We start from the raw sequence: 13,614 nt of genomic DNA, 5'->3' as shown, positions 1-13,614 counted from the left end.
GATCTTCCCACTAGAAATAACTGGCAGTGGGAAAGTTTGTTAGTTGTATAGTGTCTGATGAAGAATATTACTCTCTTAATTTTGCAATATACTGTGTTTGCTGGTGCTGTTTTTATACAGTGAAGCAACAGCCTTGCAGGCAAATAAGAAACAGTTTAATAATAAAATATTCAACTTCTTAAAAAAAAAAGAACCTTTTATGTGATGACTGTAGTCATATTTTGCAGTTTTCCTTCTCTCAAGAAACCTAAAGGATCGATTACTATAATAAATGAAGGAAAAGCAAAGAATATAGTTTTTCCTTATCTATGATATCTATGTATGTTTGTATTTCTCATTATAAATGGTGGCTAGAGGGCAAACACAAAAACTTCAGATTCTAAGCCCCATAATATTCTGTGGCCTGAATAGGTAGTATTGGACTTTTATTTATTTATGGAATGTCAAAAAGAAAATAAGAGTGTCAAAAAGAAAAACACTGGACGCTGCTTCTCTCTTGAGCCTCTGTGAATCTGACTGTAAAAAGAGTGCAAAGTATTGTTACTATGCTGGGGCCCAGGCTGTAGCACTTTTCTTGCATTCTGTAGAGTGGGAGTTGACAAGGGATGGGGGTGTATAGCCAGGATTACGAAAAGAAGATGCCAATCATATACTTCTGTGATTCTTGTCATTCTTGTCTTTATTTGAATAATTATCATCTTATTCAATAATTGTTTCGTTTATAGCACCATCCTCTCACCAAGGAGGGCTGTGGTCCCTTAAAAATAAGCAGAGAACACTCCTGGCTAGTACCATGTGTATCATAGGGTAGTAAGGATACAGTTATCATACTTAATAGTAAATTCTAAGCTACACATTTTTTCATGTTCTAATATCTCTGATATCTCTGATACACCTTACAGTGATTTTAAAAGCATTGTGTCATAGTATAAAAATCAGTGGTTTTCTTAAAAGTACACAAAACAATACCCATCTTAATGGTGTCTTAGATTTGATGAGCTATGTTAGGGATTTTACAATATTCTTTTTTTTTTCTTGAATACTTATTTATTTAGGCCGTACTGGCTCTTAGTTTGGGTATGTGGGATCTAGTTCCCTGACCAGGGATTGAACCCAGGCCCACTGCATTGGGAGTATGGAGTCTTAGTCACTAGACCACCAGGGAAGTCCCTATAATATTCTTGGTATAAAATTATTTAGGTTCCAATTGGTGTTATATTGATTGTCAGATGATATTCAGTGTAGTGAAACTTGGGATAAGTATTTTTTTTAAAGGGGCATTATCTTGAAGTGAATACACACTGGGTACGTTAAGTGTCAAAAGGGTTGAAGGACACTAAAGGAAGTTGCCCACCTCATGGTAGATCCAAGAATTGGAATTTGAAGCAAAAGGGGAGAGCATTTCGTCTTGATAAGGGCACAAGGAGGTAGCAAATAAACTGACTTGCTTGTCATTAGGTTTATATATATATATAAAGTTTATTTTTTTAATTGAAGGATAATTGCTTCACAGAATTTTGTTGTTTTCTGTCAGACATCAACATGAATCAGCCATAGGTATACATATGTCCCCTCCCTTTTGAACCTCCCTTCCATCTCCCTACCCATCCCACCCTTCTAGGTTGATACAGAGCCCTTGTTTGAGTTCTCTGAGATGTACAGCAAATCCCCATTGGCTATCTGTTTTACATATGGTAATGTAAGTTTCCATGTTACTCTTTCCGTACATCTCACCCTCTCCCTGTGTCCATAGGTCTGTTCTCTCTGTGTCTGTTTCTCCATTGCTGCCCTGCAAATAAGTTCTTCAGTACCATCTTCCTAGATTCCATATATATGTGTTACTATACGATGCTTATCGTTCTCTTTCTGACTTACTTAACTCTGTATAATAGGCTCTAGGTTCATCCACCTCATTAGATGTAGGCCTCTGAGATGTCTTCCAGGTCAGACTAAAAACTGAGATCTGGTGTCAAGCAGAGGGGCTATAGAGATTTGTCTTGAGTCTCAGAATATCACTTTTGCTTTGGCAACTAAGCAAGAAAAACTAAAGGGATGGGTGCTTTTCCTCAAGTGAAAACATTCCGTTAATCTCTTGAAATGTTAATGTCTTTCTGCTTCAGCAAGAAGGCTGAGTTGATGGTTCTGTCTTATAACCTAATCACTCTACCTGGTTTTCTGTCACAGATTGCATTCTCCCAGCACAGCAATTTTATGGACCTAGTACAGTTCTTCGTGACCTTCTTCAGGTAATTTCACTTATACAGATTATCTGTTCTTTTGATTCGGGTACTTAATTTCATTAATTATCAATCCATGAAAGGTAAATGAATAATCTTGTATTTGCAGAACAGATCAAACTAACTTTATATATGTTCCTGAAAAGTCACATGTCAGTTACAATACTGTACATTCAATCTAATTTGATAAAATCAAGACATTTGGATTGTATGTTCTGGCTTTTTGAGGTTGCTTTTCATGTACCCTGTACTAAAATGTAGATAATTTGACTTTTCATATGGGGAGGATTTGGAGTTGAAATAACAGAAAATAATGATTACTGATGTGAGCTACATATATGCTGCTGCTTGTTCAAGAGATGTTTCAGGTGATTATCTAGAGTTTTAAACCTAAAAGTGATTTGTTAGGCCTTGAGATCCTTTTGTTTTTATAGTTTCTTTTTCAGTTTAACATTATTTTTAAGAAAATACTATTACACATAATTAAAAAAGTGCTACAGTGCTTGTAAGAGGAAGCAATTTAAAGTTGTCCCACAACTTTAAATTATTTTAGCTGTTTTTTACTTCTCCATGCTTAAACTCTTTCCTGATTTTTCAATTCAGTTATCTTTTGATGTCCTACTGATCAGGACATCAAAGATAAGGATTTATTATCTTATGTTACCTCTCCCGGCAACTCCCCACACACTGTAAACACATACAGATTCCTCTTCATCCCACTTATGTAATATAGTTACATCACAATGTTTGGCTAAATCGGGAGTCCCTATTTATGTTGTTATAACCATAAAAACCTCCCATTTGCTGCTGAGTTGAACTCTAATTGTACTTCCCCATTTTTTGGATGGGGGAATCACTTTTTGCTGTGCTAAATGTAATATTTGCCATACTTAGGATTTTTAATTGTTTGGTGTTCCATGTAGCTACCCTTGATTTACTACCCTTGATTTACTACCCCTATACTCGGACAGAACTGAACACCCTCTTGATGTGGTCAAACACACGAAGATACTCTCTTGGTTTTAGTTTCTCTTGGAGATTTCTGCCCTAGAACCCAAACTTGCTGCTCCCAAAGTGCACTAGCTGTTTTTGAGGCCTGCTGCACAACTGTCATTTTGGGAATTTCTTTAGCCTTGTTATGTTGAAGTCTCTGTCTCCTTCATCCCATGTCTTTGTCTCCCGGTTTATTCCCACCTTATACTGGGGCACATTCTCCAGGAAGTTTCTGAGGAAAGGTGCATGTAGAGGTGACTTTTCTATGACCTTTCCTGTCCAAAAATGTCTTAATTTTACCCTCACATTTTATTGAAAGTTTGAACACAGAATTCTAGGTTGGAAATACCTTCCATTAGGATTTAGAAAGCATGGACTTCTGTGGTGATCCAGTGTTAAGACTCTGTGCTTCTAATTCAGTGGGCATGTGTTCCATACCTAGTCAGATAAGTGCCATGTGCCACACACTGTGGCCCAAAAAAAAAAGAATTTTGAAGGCATTATGCTGTTTCTTCTAGCTTCTAGTATTAATATTGAGAGAAAGTTAGTGTCATTATCATTCCCACACTTTCTATGGGATCTGTCTTCTCTCTTTAATAAATATATATTGAAGTATAATATTTTTATATTATACAAATAGAAATTGTAAGCTTAATGAATTATCACAAATTGAACACTCTCATGTAACTACTACCTGGGACAAGAGTTTTTGTTTCCCTAGGGTATTACAAGTAGCCTAGAAGTCACCTTATATTTACCTTAGTGACAGCCCCTTTCCTCTTTCCCAAAGCTGACCTAACCGCTAAAACAATATATTGCATTTGCCCATTTAAAATTTTTTATTTAAATTAAAACAAAGCAGAAAATTTTAAATGATTTGCACTAAATGAGGAAAATATTAAAAGCTTGTGGGACAAAGTTAAAGTTGTATTTATTTATGAAATAGAAACAGAATCATGTACATGGAGAACAGACTGGTGGCTACCAAGGGAGAAGGGGTTGGGGGAGGGTTGGAGTGAGAAGTTGGGGTTTGCACATATAAGCTTCTATATATACAATGGATAAACAACAGAGCCCTCCTGTATAACACAGAGAACTGTGTTCATTCAATATCCTATGCTAAACAATAATGGAAAAGAATATTTTAAAAAAGAATGTATGTGTATAACTGAATCATTTTGCTGAACAGCAGTAATTCACACAACATTGTAAATCAACTATACTTCAGTTAAAAATAATAAATAAAGATTTTTGAAGAAAACAAAAAGTGTATTTAGAGGATACAGCTTTAAATCTGTGGTTCTCAACCTTAGCTTCATAGTAGAATTGCTTGAGGAGCTTTTGATGCCCAGGCTACATCCCAGAGCCATTACATCAGAATCTGTAGGGGTAGAACTCAAGCATTTGAACGCTCAAGTGATTTCAACTTGCAGCTAAGGTTGAGATCACCACTTTATAAAAGCATATGTTGGAAAAGAAAGAGCAAGCCTCTCAATAAATGAGAAAAAGAACTACTAATTAAGCCTAAAGAAAAGAAGAAAGGAATATAAGTAGAGCAAAAATTAATGATACAGGGGAAGAAGTACAGTAGAGAGGATTGAAAGAACCACAGATTGGATCTTTGAAAAGAATAATATTGATAAATTGCTAGCAAGAGTGACCAAGAGAAAAACAAAGAAGATATAAATAATCAGAAATTAAAAGGGGGGAGGGATGTTACAAATCCTGCACACATTTTTTCCTTTAGAAAAATATTTTATGAGCAGCTTTATGCAAATAAACTTGAAAATGGAACAGATGGAATGAAACAACTAAAAAACATAATGAAACTATATACAGTTTACCAACACTGACACAGAAGGAATAGAAAACTGAATAGCCCTATATCTATTCTAAAACAGTACATAATTAAAAAATTTCTCAAAAAGATAACCCTAGGCCCAGGTGGCTTTGTTGGTAACTTACAACATTTTAAGGAAGAAATAACAATCAATATTAACTAAACCTTCTAGAAAATAGAAAAGAATAAATACTCCCCAACTCATTTTATGAACTTAGCACAACCTGACAAGAATAATATGAGAATGGAATTTACAAGCCAGTCTCACTCATGAAGAAGGAAGCAAAAATCCGCCAATAATGTAAAAAAACTTCTATATCATAACCTAGTTGGGTTTATTCCAGAAATTGCAAGGCTAGTTTAGCCTGTGTGCAGCAGCAAAGACCCAGTGCAACAATAAGTAAATAATTTTTAAAAATCTGATAAAGGAATAGTATGTAAAGCCAACAGCAGTCAACATTCGTAATGGTAAAATATTAGAAGCTTTCCCTTTGAGTTTGGAAACAAAAGAAAGACAAAAACTATCACTTAGTTTATTTAACATTGTTGATAGACATTCTAGCCAATACAGTAAGACAAGAAAAATAAATATATAAGAATTAGAAAAAATCATTACTTACATTATTGTATTCATAGAAATTAAAGGATCTGCAGATTAACTGTTAGAATTAATAGATGAGTTCAGCAAAGTTACTAGACACAAGGGCATATTAAGAGCCCAACCTGTCTACTCCTCTATGAAGTCTTCTTCTGGCACATTCACCCCAGAGTCCACCCTTCTTGGACTTCACTTTACTCACGTTTTTATTATACCACTTAGTCACCTGTAACAGTCTAGCACTCAGGGGCAGCCCATCTATAAATGAACATGTGATTTGATATGCACAGATGAGCAGGGCCAATTAGAGGTCTCTCCTACAAGTTTTAAACTGAGTTCTGAGAACTTGAAACAGTTATGTGTGACTCCCAGCCTTAGTTGGATGAGTGAGTGAGACTCTGGATCTGTCCTGCATTTCTTAACTAAACTCTCATTTTCTTTTTCATTTTCCTTTTGTACTACATTCTAGGTGAGCTCAACTCATTAATTTAGTTCAGTGTTGGGTTCATTTCTTTTATTGAGTCATCTGGTGAGATTTTTTTTTTTAACATTTGCATTTTATTTCTAATATATTATTCCTTGTAGCCTGTTTCAATTTTATGAATGCAGTTTACTTTCATATTCCTTTCTGAGATTAATAAATTTTATTATATTATTTTGAAGTCTTATTTTGTGCTATTAATAACTGTCTCAGTTGTCGTCTGTTGTTGTTTGGTACCTCTCTTTCACAATGTTGGTTTTCCTCAATGTCTGATTTTTTATCATGTTGAAGATTCCATGTTTACTTGTGTACGGATGCCATTTCTGTCTGTCACAGCCTCCAATGAGTGTGGAGTAGAGATGGAGAGTGTGCTGGTGGATCAGATATATTGTTAGTTTGTCTTCTGAATGAGAGAGTATCCATCCTGCCTGGTCTCTCGAGTCCAAGGACCAGACCTCACTGCCTGATTTGCTGTCTTCAGTTGCTCAGCACAAACAGGGAGGAGAGAAGAAGCCATCTGGTGTGGCCACTCTGAATGTAGCTCCCCACAGCACTCTGGAAGTTCCCCAGCACCCTCTCCCTCCTTGTATCCATATACTCTAGACTTTTTTTTTTTTCTCTTTCTCTCTTTCTTTCTTCCTTCTTTCTCTTCTCACCCTTTTCTTTCCCTCTCTCACACACTCACTGTCTTTTTCTTTCTCTCTCTCTCTTCTCCTGCTTCCCTCCTTCCTTCCTTCCTTCCTTTTTTCTTCTTATTTTTAGAGACTTTATTTGTTTAAAGAAAGTTTACGTTTAGAACAAAATTGAGAGAAAGGTACAGAGATTTCCTATATAGCCCCTGCCTCCACACATGCATAGCATCTCCATTCTCAACATCACTCGCTGGAATTGTACCTTTTTTTTTTTTTTTAACTAAAGATGAACCTACACTGATACATCATCATCATCTGAAGTTAATAGTATTGTACATCCTATGGGGTTTGGACAAATGTATACTGACGTATCCATCATCATATCATAGAGTGTTTTTACTGCTCTACAAATCCTTACTGGAGCCCCTCTTTTACTTTTCAGCCCTCTCTTATCTGGCTTCCATCTCCACAACTCATCTAATTTTCTTGTTATTGAGGGCAACTAGCACATCCCTATTGCTAAATCCAAAAGTTACTCTTCGATTCTTATCATTTTGGCTTTTCAACAGTATCAATCAATTGACCACCCTATCAATGAGACCCTTCTTCTTGCCTTTTATGACCGCATACTGCCCTACAGCTGCTCTTTCTTGCCTCCTTTCCTGAATTATCTTTTCTATTCAGCCTCTTATTGTTGCTTTTCTTCCAGAGCTTGACCCTGGCCATCTTCTCTCTCTGTGTTTTCTGGTGGAAGTCTGCCAGCTCCATCTGAAGCATAACTTTCTGATCCTTCCTCACTCGTCTTGCCCATATCACTAATTGACAAATTATGCTGCCAGTTCCAAGTCACTTCTTTCCCTGTCACACCCAACAGGCATTCCCTTACCACCTCCCAGCAGTTATAGCTGTCAGAAACATTGACCTGCCCTACCTCTATTCCCCCACCCTAGTCCCAACCATCACAGGCTCACCAGGACTATTTTGGTTGATTTTGGCTCCCTTACAACCCACAAAAAATCCAGAGGAGGTCTTAAAACCATGAATTAATTTGTATCTAACCACTTATCTCCTATCTAATGACTCTGGGTTGTATCTAAAAAACCAAGGTCCTGCATGAATCTCTGTTCACCTCTGTACCTTCACCTTAGCTGTTCTTCTCTGTGTTCCCATCCCATGAGCCTCCCTCTGTTTCTTAGAAAGCACCAAATTCCTTCCCATTTCATGGCATTTGTACATATTTTTCCTTCTTTCTGAAATGTTCTTCTCCCTACCCTTCACCTATGTACTTTTACCCATTGCTTGTTTTTTCTAAACAAAAACCAATTCTCTGACATCAACTGATTGTCCTATAATTCAGTTCTGACACCCACTACCTGGAATTAGTACACACCCCACAGGTTAATGGCTCAATCCACCAAGACTGCTCCCACTTCAAACATCAACCACAATGAGTCCCCAGGCTACCTACACTTCTGCCTGGCCAAGTACAAGCTTGGGGGTTCCCATGAACCCCCTCAGATTCAACAGTTTACTGTTGCCTCGCAGAACTCAGGAAAAGACTATACTTAAAATAACAGATTTATTAGACTACAACTCAGGAACAACCCAGTGGAAGAGATTCATTGGGCAAGGTGTGAAACCACAGAGCTTCCATGCTCTTTCTGGACACCATACTCTCCCAGCATGTAAGTGTGTTCACCAACCCTCCAAACCTTGACATTCCACTTTTTTTTTCAAGGTGTCATTGAGTAAGCATGATTGGTGAAATTTCTGGTCATTGGTGAACTCAACCTCCAGCCACTCTCCCCTCCTGGAGTTGGAGGTGTGATAAGGGCTGAATGGTATAACCCTGTAATCACATGATTAGTTTTTCTGGTGGCCAGCCCCAGTCCTGAAGCTATTTAGGTCCTTCCCTCCCAAGAGAGAAAAAAAGACACTCCTGAGTAACATCTCCATAAATGTGTTGTAAAAAATAGTTAATTAAGACTCAGAGACCCTGTAATTTTTTTATACCCTTCTGTATTGTTTAAATTACTTTGTGTATAAATCTGGTGAAGATACATTTTAAAGATGTTTTAAATCAAAATTAAAAGGTAGGTTCTTCCTTTTTAAAGCTGAATAATAGTCTCTTTAAAGATAAACCTCACTTTGTTTATTCACCTCCTGATAGACACTTGCATTGTTTCCTGTTTTTGACTGTTACAGATAAAGCCGTTATGAACACTTGTATAAAAAATAGGGGAGGGGATGGTCCTGATACATAGGAGATTTCAAGGGGCTTAGGTGCCAGAAACTTGGGACAAAGACCATATGTATATTTCTTACTGTACCACATTCATCTTCCAATTTTGACACAATGTCACTTCCTCCAAAATTCCATCAGTGAACCCCCAAACTAAATTCTCTCCCTTTGTTCTACTCTCCCATGGAACTGTATTGCTTTTCATTATGGTCCTATCACAGTTTTACTTTGTACTGTCTGTGTCCACAGTTAAGTTCTAAACTTCAAAAGAGTAGGTACAGTGTCTTTCTTTTGTTCACCCTTGTATACATGCACACCTTCAGCATCTAATACAGAGTCATGCTCAGGTATATATGGAAAGTAAAGTAGACCTTCAGGAAAAGTGCAGAGCCATGAGGAATCATAGACACCAACCTTGAAAAAGCTCATGGGAAAAAAGCTCATGGTTCTGGCTGATGGGAATGTAGAGGCCGTATGCTAAGTAACTCCATTTATCAGGTGTGTTATGTTCTTGGACCATGTGTACAGAATGTAGTGACTTGCTGCCAGGTACCAACCCAGTGAGGATTAGTCACTACAGCTGATTGGTGGAAGACTGAATGACATCACTAGAATTGGTCAGAGGAGCATCCTTAGGGACCTCAGAATCTTGTGTAATAAACAAGGACAGATGGTGTTCTCATCACTTCTCTCTTTTTTTGAATGTGGGAACCTTTGGAAAAGAATGCAGAACTTTGATTTCTCTGGATTTTGTTCAGGAACTAAGAATGATGAGCATTTAGCTGAGAATAGAGTCCTTTTCATGAACATGAATGAGGAAGCAGATATTTTCCCAGAGCAAGTTAACTAGGTTCATATACATGAAACATAAGGGGAGAAGGGAAGTTATCCAGGTAATCCTAAGCACTCTGAAGAATGGCTCATAGAATATAGAAAAGAGGATTAGATTTGGGGGTGGGAGTGGAAGGGGATAGCTCAGTGATTCAAGTGAGAAAACATTAATGTGAGGTAAGTTAGAAAAGAACTCCCAGACTTGGGCACAGTGAAAAGTAAATTCTAGATCCTGATAAATCCATTAAATCCTCTTTTGTGTCATAATTAGATGCTTCCCCAGACTCCAGTAGGAGCTTGTGTATAAAGAGGGACTTAATAAGACCAATTTGCTTGCTTGCTCTGAAAATCAAATGAGGTGATGTAGGTGAAAGAGCTTTGTGTCTGGGAGTGATGTAGGAGTGTGGTCAGCATAATGACTGTTTATTAGTAAAGAGGGAGAGACAGACTAACATTCTATGCAAATCTGTGTGACTGGGGTTAAAGGTGCCTTAGATGATAGCATTTGGATAAAAATAAAAAGGAGAAGCAAGGAATGTCCAATAGGGGGGACTGTAATGGGAATTCCTGATATAGGCAAGGTATGTTTTTGTAAAACTTCTAATTATCTGAATTTCCGTGAAGGCTGTTGCCAGATTGACAATGGACATTTTGACAGATCCATGTCTTGTTGATCACTTTATTTTCCAGAAGATAGAAATGATGCAAAATCCTGCCATTAGATTAGATCCTGTCACTAGATTAGATCCTGTCTGATCTAATTGAGATCAGAATGGTAAAGTGCAAGTCATAGGAACTTGGGAAGAAGCAGCAATGTCTCATATTTAGATTGTTTGGGAGATCAAAGCCAGGCCACGAAATGAGTATGTTGTTTTAGAAAGGCTAGACTTGTAAGGGCAGAAAAAGGAAATTTTAGTACGCTCTCAAAAGTATTATTCTATATACACTATTAAGCTGGTGAAAAACATCTCCAAACACGGAGTTCTCAGACAGATTGTGAGTTTTCAAAGACATGTACAAAAGATATAAAAAAACAGCCTCGAATCAAGACAAATTTCTGAGAACAGTCTCAGAAAAGTGTAAGCCTCTGATAAACAGGGACAGATTTAGGACAAAAAAGGTCAAAGGGTTTTGTTGTAAGTACAGAGCTGAAAAGAAGTGACAGACCCCTAGTCAAGGGCCAGTGTCCTAGCATTGAAAGAGCAATAAACTTCTTTAAGAATGATCTTTGAAGGCCAGAAAAATGTTAATAATTGCCAAGACTGAGTAATGAACATACAGAGATTAACTGGTTTGGTCTCTCTACTTTTGTAGAATTTGAAAATTCCCATGATTTTTTAAAAACTTGATGTTGTTCAGTCATTCAGACATGTCCAGCTCTTTGCAAACCCATGGACTGCAGCATTCCAGGCTTCCCTTTCCTTCACTATCTCCCAGAGTTTGCTCAGACTCATGTCCATTGAGTCAATGATGCCATCCAGCCACCTCAACCTCTGTTGCCCCCTTATCCTCCTGCCCTCATTCTTTCCCAGCATCAGGGTCTTTTCCAATGAGTCAGCTCTTTGCATTAGGTGACCAAAGGATTGGAGCTTCAGCTTCAGCATCAGTCCTTCCAATGAATAGAGTTGATTTCCTTTAGGTTGACTGGTTTGATCTCCTTGCAGGCCAAGGGACTCTCAAGAGTCTTCTCCAGCACCACAGTTCGAAAGTATCAGTTTTTCAGTGCTCAGCCTTCTTTATGGTCCAGCTCTCAGACAGACCTTTGTTGGCAAAGTGATGTCTCTGCTTTTTAATATGCTGTCTAGGTTTGTCATAGCTTTTCTTCCAAGGAGCAAGCATCTTCTAATTTCATGGCTGCACTCACCATTCAAAGTGATTTTGGAGTCCAAGAAAATAAAGTCTGTCACTGTTTCCTTTTTCTCCCATCTGTTTTCCATGAAATGATGGGACTAGATGCCATGATCTTAGTTTTTTAAATGTTGAGGTTTAAGACAGAATTTTCACTGTCCTCTTTCACCTTCATCAAGAGGCTCTTTAGTTCCTCTCCATTTTCTGCTATTAGGGTGGTGTCATCTGCATATCTGAGGTTATTGGTATTTCTCCCGGAGTTCTTGATTCCATCTTGTGCTTCATCCAGCCTGGCATTTTGCATGATGTACTCTGCATATAAGTTAAATAAGCAGGGTGACAATATATAGCCTTAACGTACTCCTTTCCCAATTTTGAACCAGTCCGTTGTTCCTGTCCAGTTCTAACTCTTGCTTCTTGACCCACATAAAGGTTTCTCAGGAGGCAGGTAAGGTGGTCTGGTATTCATTTCTTCAAGAATTTTCCAGTTTGTTGTGATACACACAGTCAAAGGCTTTAGCTCAATCAATGAAGCAAAAGTAGATGTTTTTCTGGAATTCTTTTGCTTTTTCTGTGATCCAACAGATGTTGAAAACTTCACCTCTGGTTCCTCTGCCTTTTCTAAATCCAGCTTGTACATCTGAAAGTTCTTGGTTCACGTACTATTGAAGCCTAGCTTGAAGGATTTTGAGCATTACCTTGATAGCATATGAAATGAGAGCAAATATATGGTAGTTTGGACATTTTTGGCATTGCCTTTCTTTGGGATTGGAATGAAAACTGACCTTTTCCAGTCCTGTGGCCACTGCTGAGGTTTCCAAATTTGTTGGCATATTGAGTGCAACATTTTGACAGCATCATCTTTTAGGATTTGAAGCAACTCAACTGGAATTCCATCACCTCTACCAGCTTTATTCATAGTAGTGCTTCCTAAGGCCCACTGGACTTCACACTCCAGCATATCTGGCTCTAGGTTAACCATCGTGGTTATCTGGGTCATTAAGACCTTTTTTGTACAGTTCTTTTGTGTATTCGTGCCACCTCTTCTTAATCTCTTCTGCTCTGTTAGGTCCTTACCATTTCTGTCCTTTATTGTGCCTATCTTTGCATGATATGTTCCCTTGGTATCTCTAATTTTCTTGAAGAGATCTCTAGTTTTTCCCATTCTATTGTTTTCATCTTTCTTTGCACTTAAGAAGGCTTTCTTATCTCTCCTTGCTATTCTGTGGAACACTGCATTCAGATGGATATATCTTTCTTTTTTTCCTTTGCCTTTTTCTTTTCTTTTTTCAGCTATTTGTAAGGCTTCCTCAGACAACCATTTTCCTTACTGCATCTCTTTTTCTTGGGGATGGTTTTGATCACTGCCTCCTGTACAATGTTACGAACCTACGTCCATAGTTCTTCAGGCACTCTGTCTACCAGATCTAATCCCTTGAATCTATTTTGTCACTTCTACTGTATAATTGTAAGAGAATTGATTTAGGTCATACCTGAATGACCTAGTGGTTTTCCCTACTTTATTCAATTTAAGCCTGAATTTTGCAATAAAGAGCTCATGATCTGAGCCACAGTCAGCTCCAGGTCCTGGTTTTTGTTTTGTTTTGTTTTTCCTGGCTGTGCTGGGTCCCAGTTGTGGTACGTGGGATCTAGTTCCCCAACCAGAGATCACACCTGGGACTCCTGAATTGGGATCCCAGAGTCCTAGCCACTGGACCACAGGGAAGTCCCCTCTGGGTCCAGTTTTTGCTGACTGTATAGAGCTTCTCCATCTTCGGCTGCAAAGAATATAATCAATCTGATTTCAGGATTGACCATCTGGTGATGTCCATATGTAGAGTCGTCTCTTGTGTTGTTGGAAGAGGGCATTTACTATGATCAGTGCGTTCTCTTGGCAGAACTCTGTTAGCCT

The 13,614-nt window shown here is 38.0% G+C and overlaps 1 protein-coding gene across 2 annotated transcripts in view; it reads left to right on the top strand.

Annotated features, from left to right (window-relative positions):
- ATRN (attractin) overlaps positions 1-13,614 on the top strand; it is a 174,077-nt gene that overhangs the window by 133,863 nt on the left and 26,600 nt on the right. For both annotated transcript variants that reach the window (XM_081558874.1, XM_081558873.1), the window contains exon 25: positions 2,185-2,246. In XM_081558874.1, coding sequence (XP_081415000.1) covers positions 2,185-2,246 — 62 coding nt within the window. The remainder of the gene's footprint in view (positions 1-2,184; positions 2,247-13,614) is intronic.

The sequence above is a fragment of the Giraffa tippelskirchi genome, chromosome 13 (assembly GCF_054371585.1).
Source record: "Giraffa tippelskirchi isolate mGirTip1 chromosome 13, T2T-mGirTip1v1.2.pri, whole genome shotgun sequence".
Taxonomy (NCBI): Eukaryota; Metazoa; Chordata; class Mammalia; order Artiodactyla; family Giraffidae; genus Giraffa; species Giraffa tippelskirchi.
The sequence above is the reverse complement of the archived record's forward strand: the minus strand, read 5'-3'. Positions and strand labels throughout refer to the sequence as shown.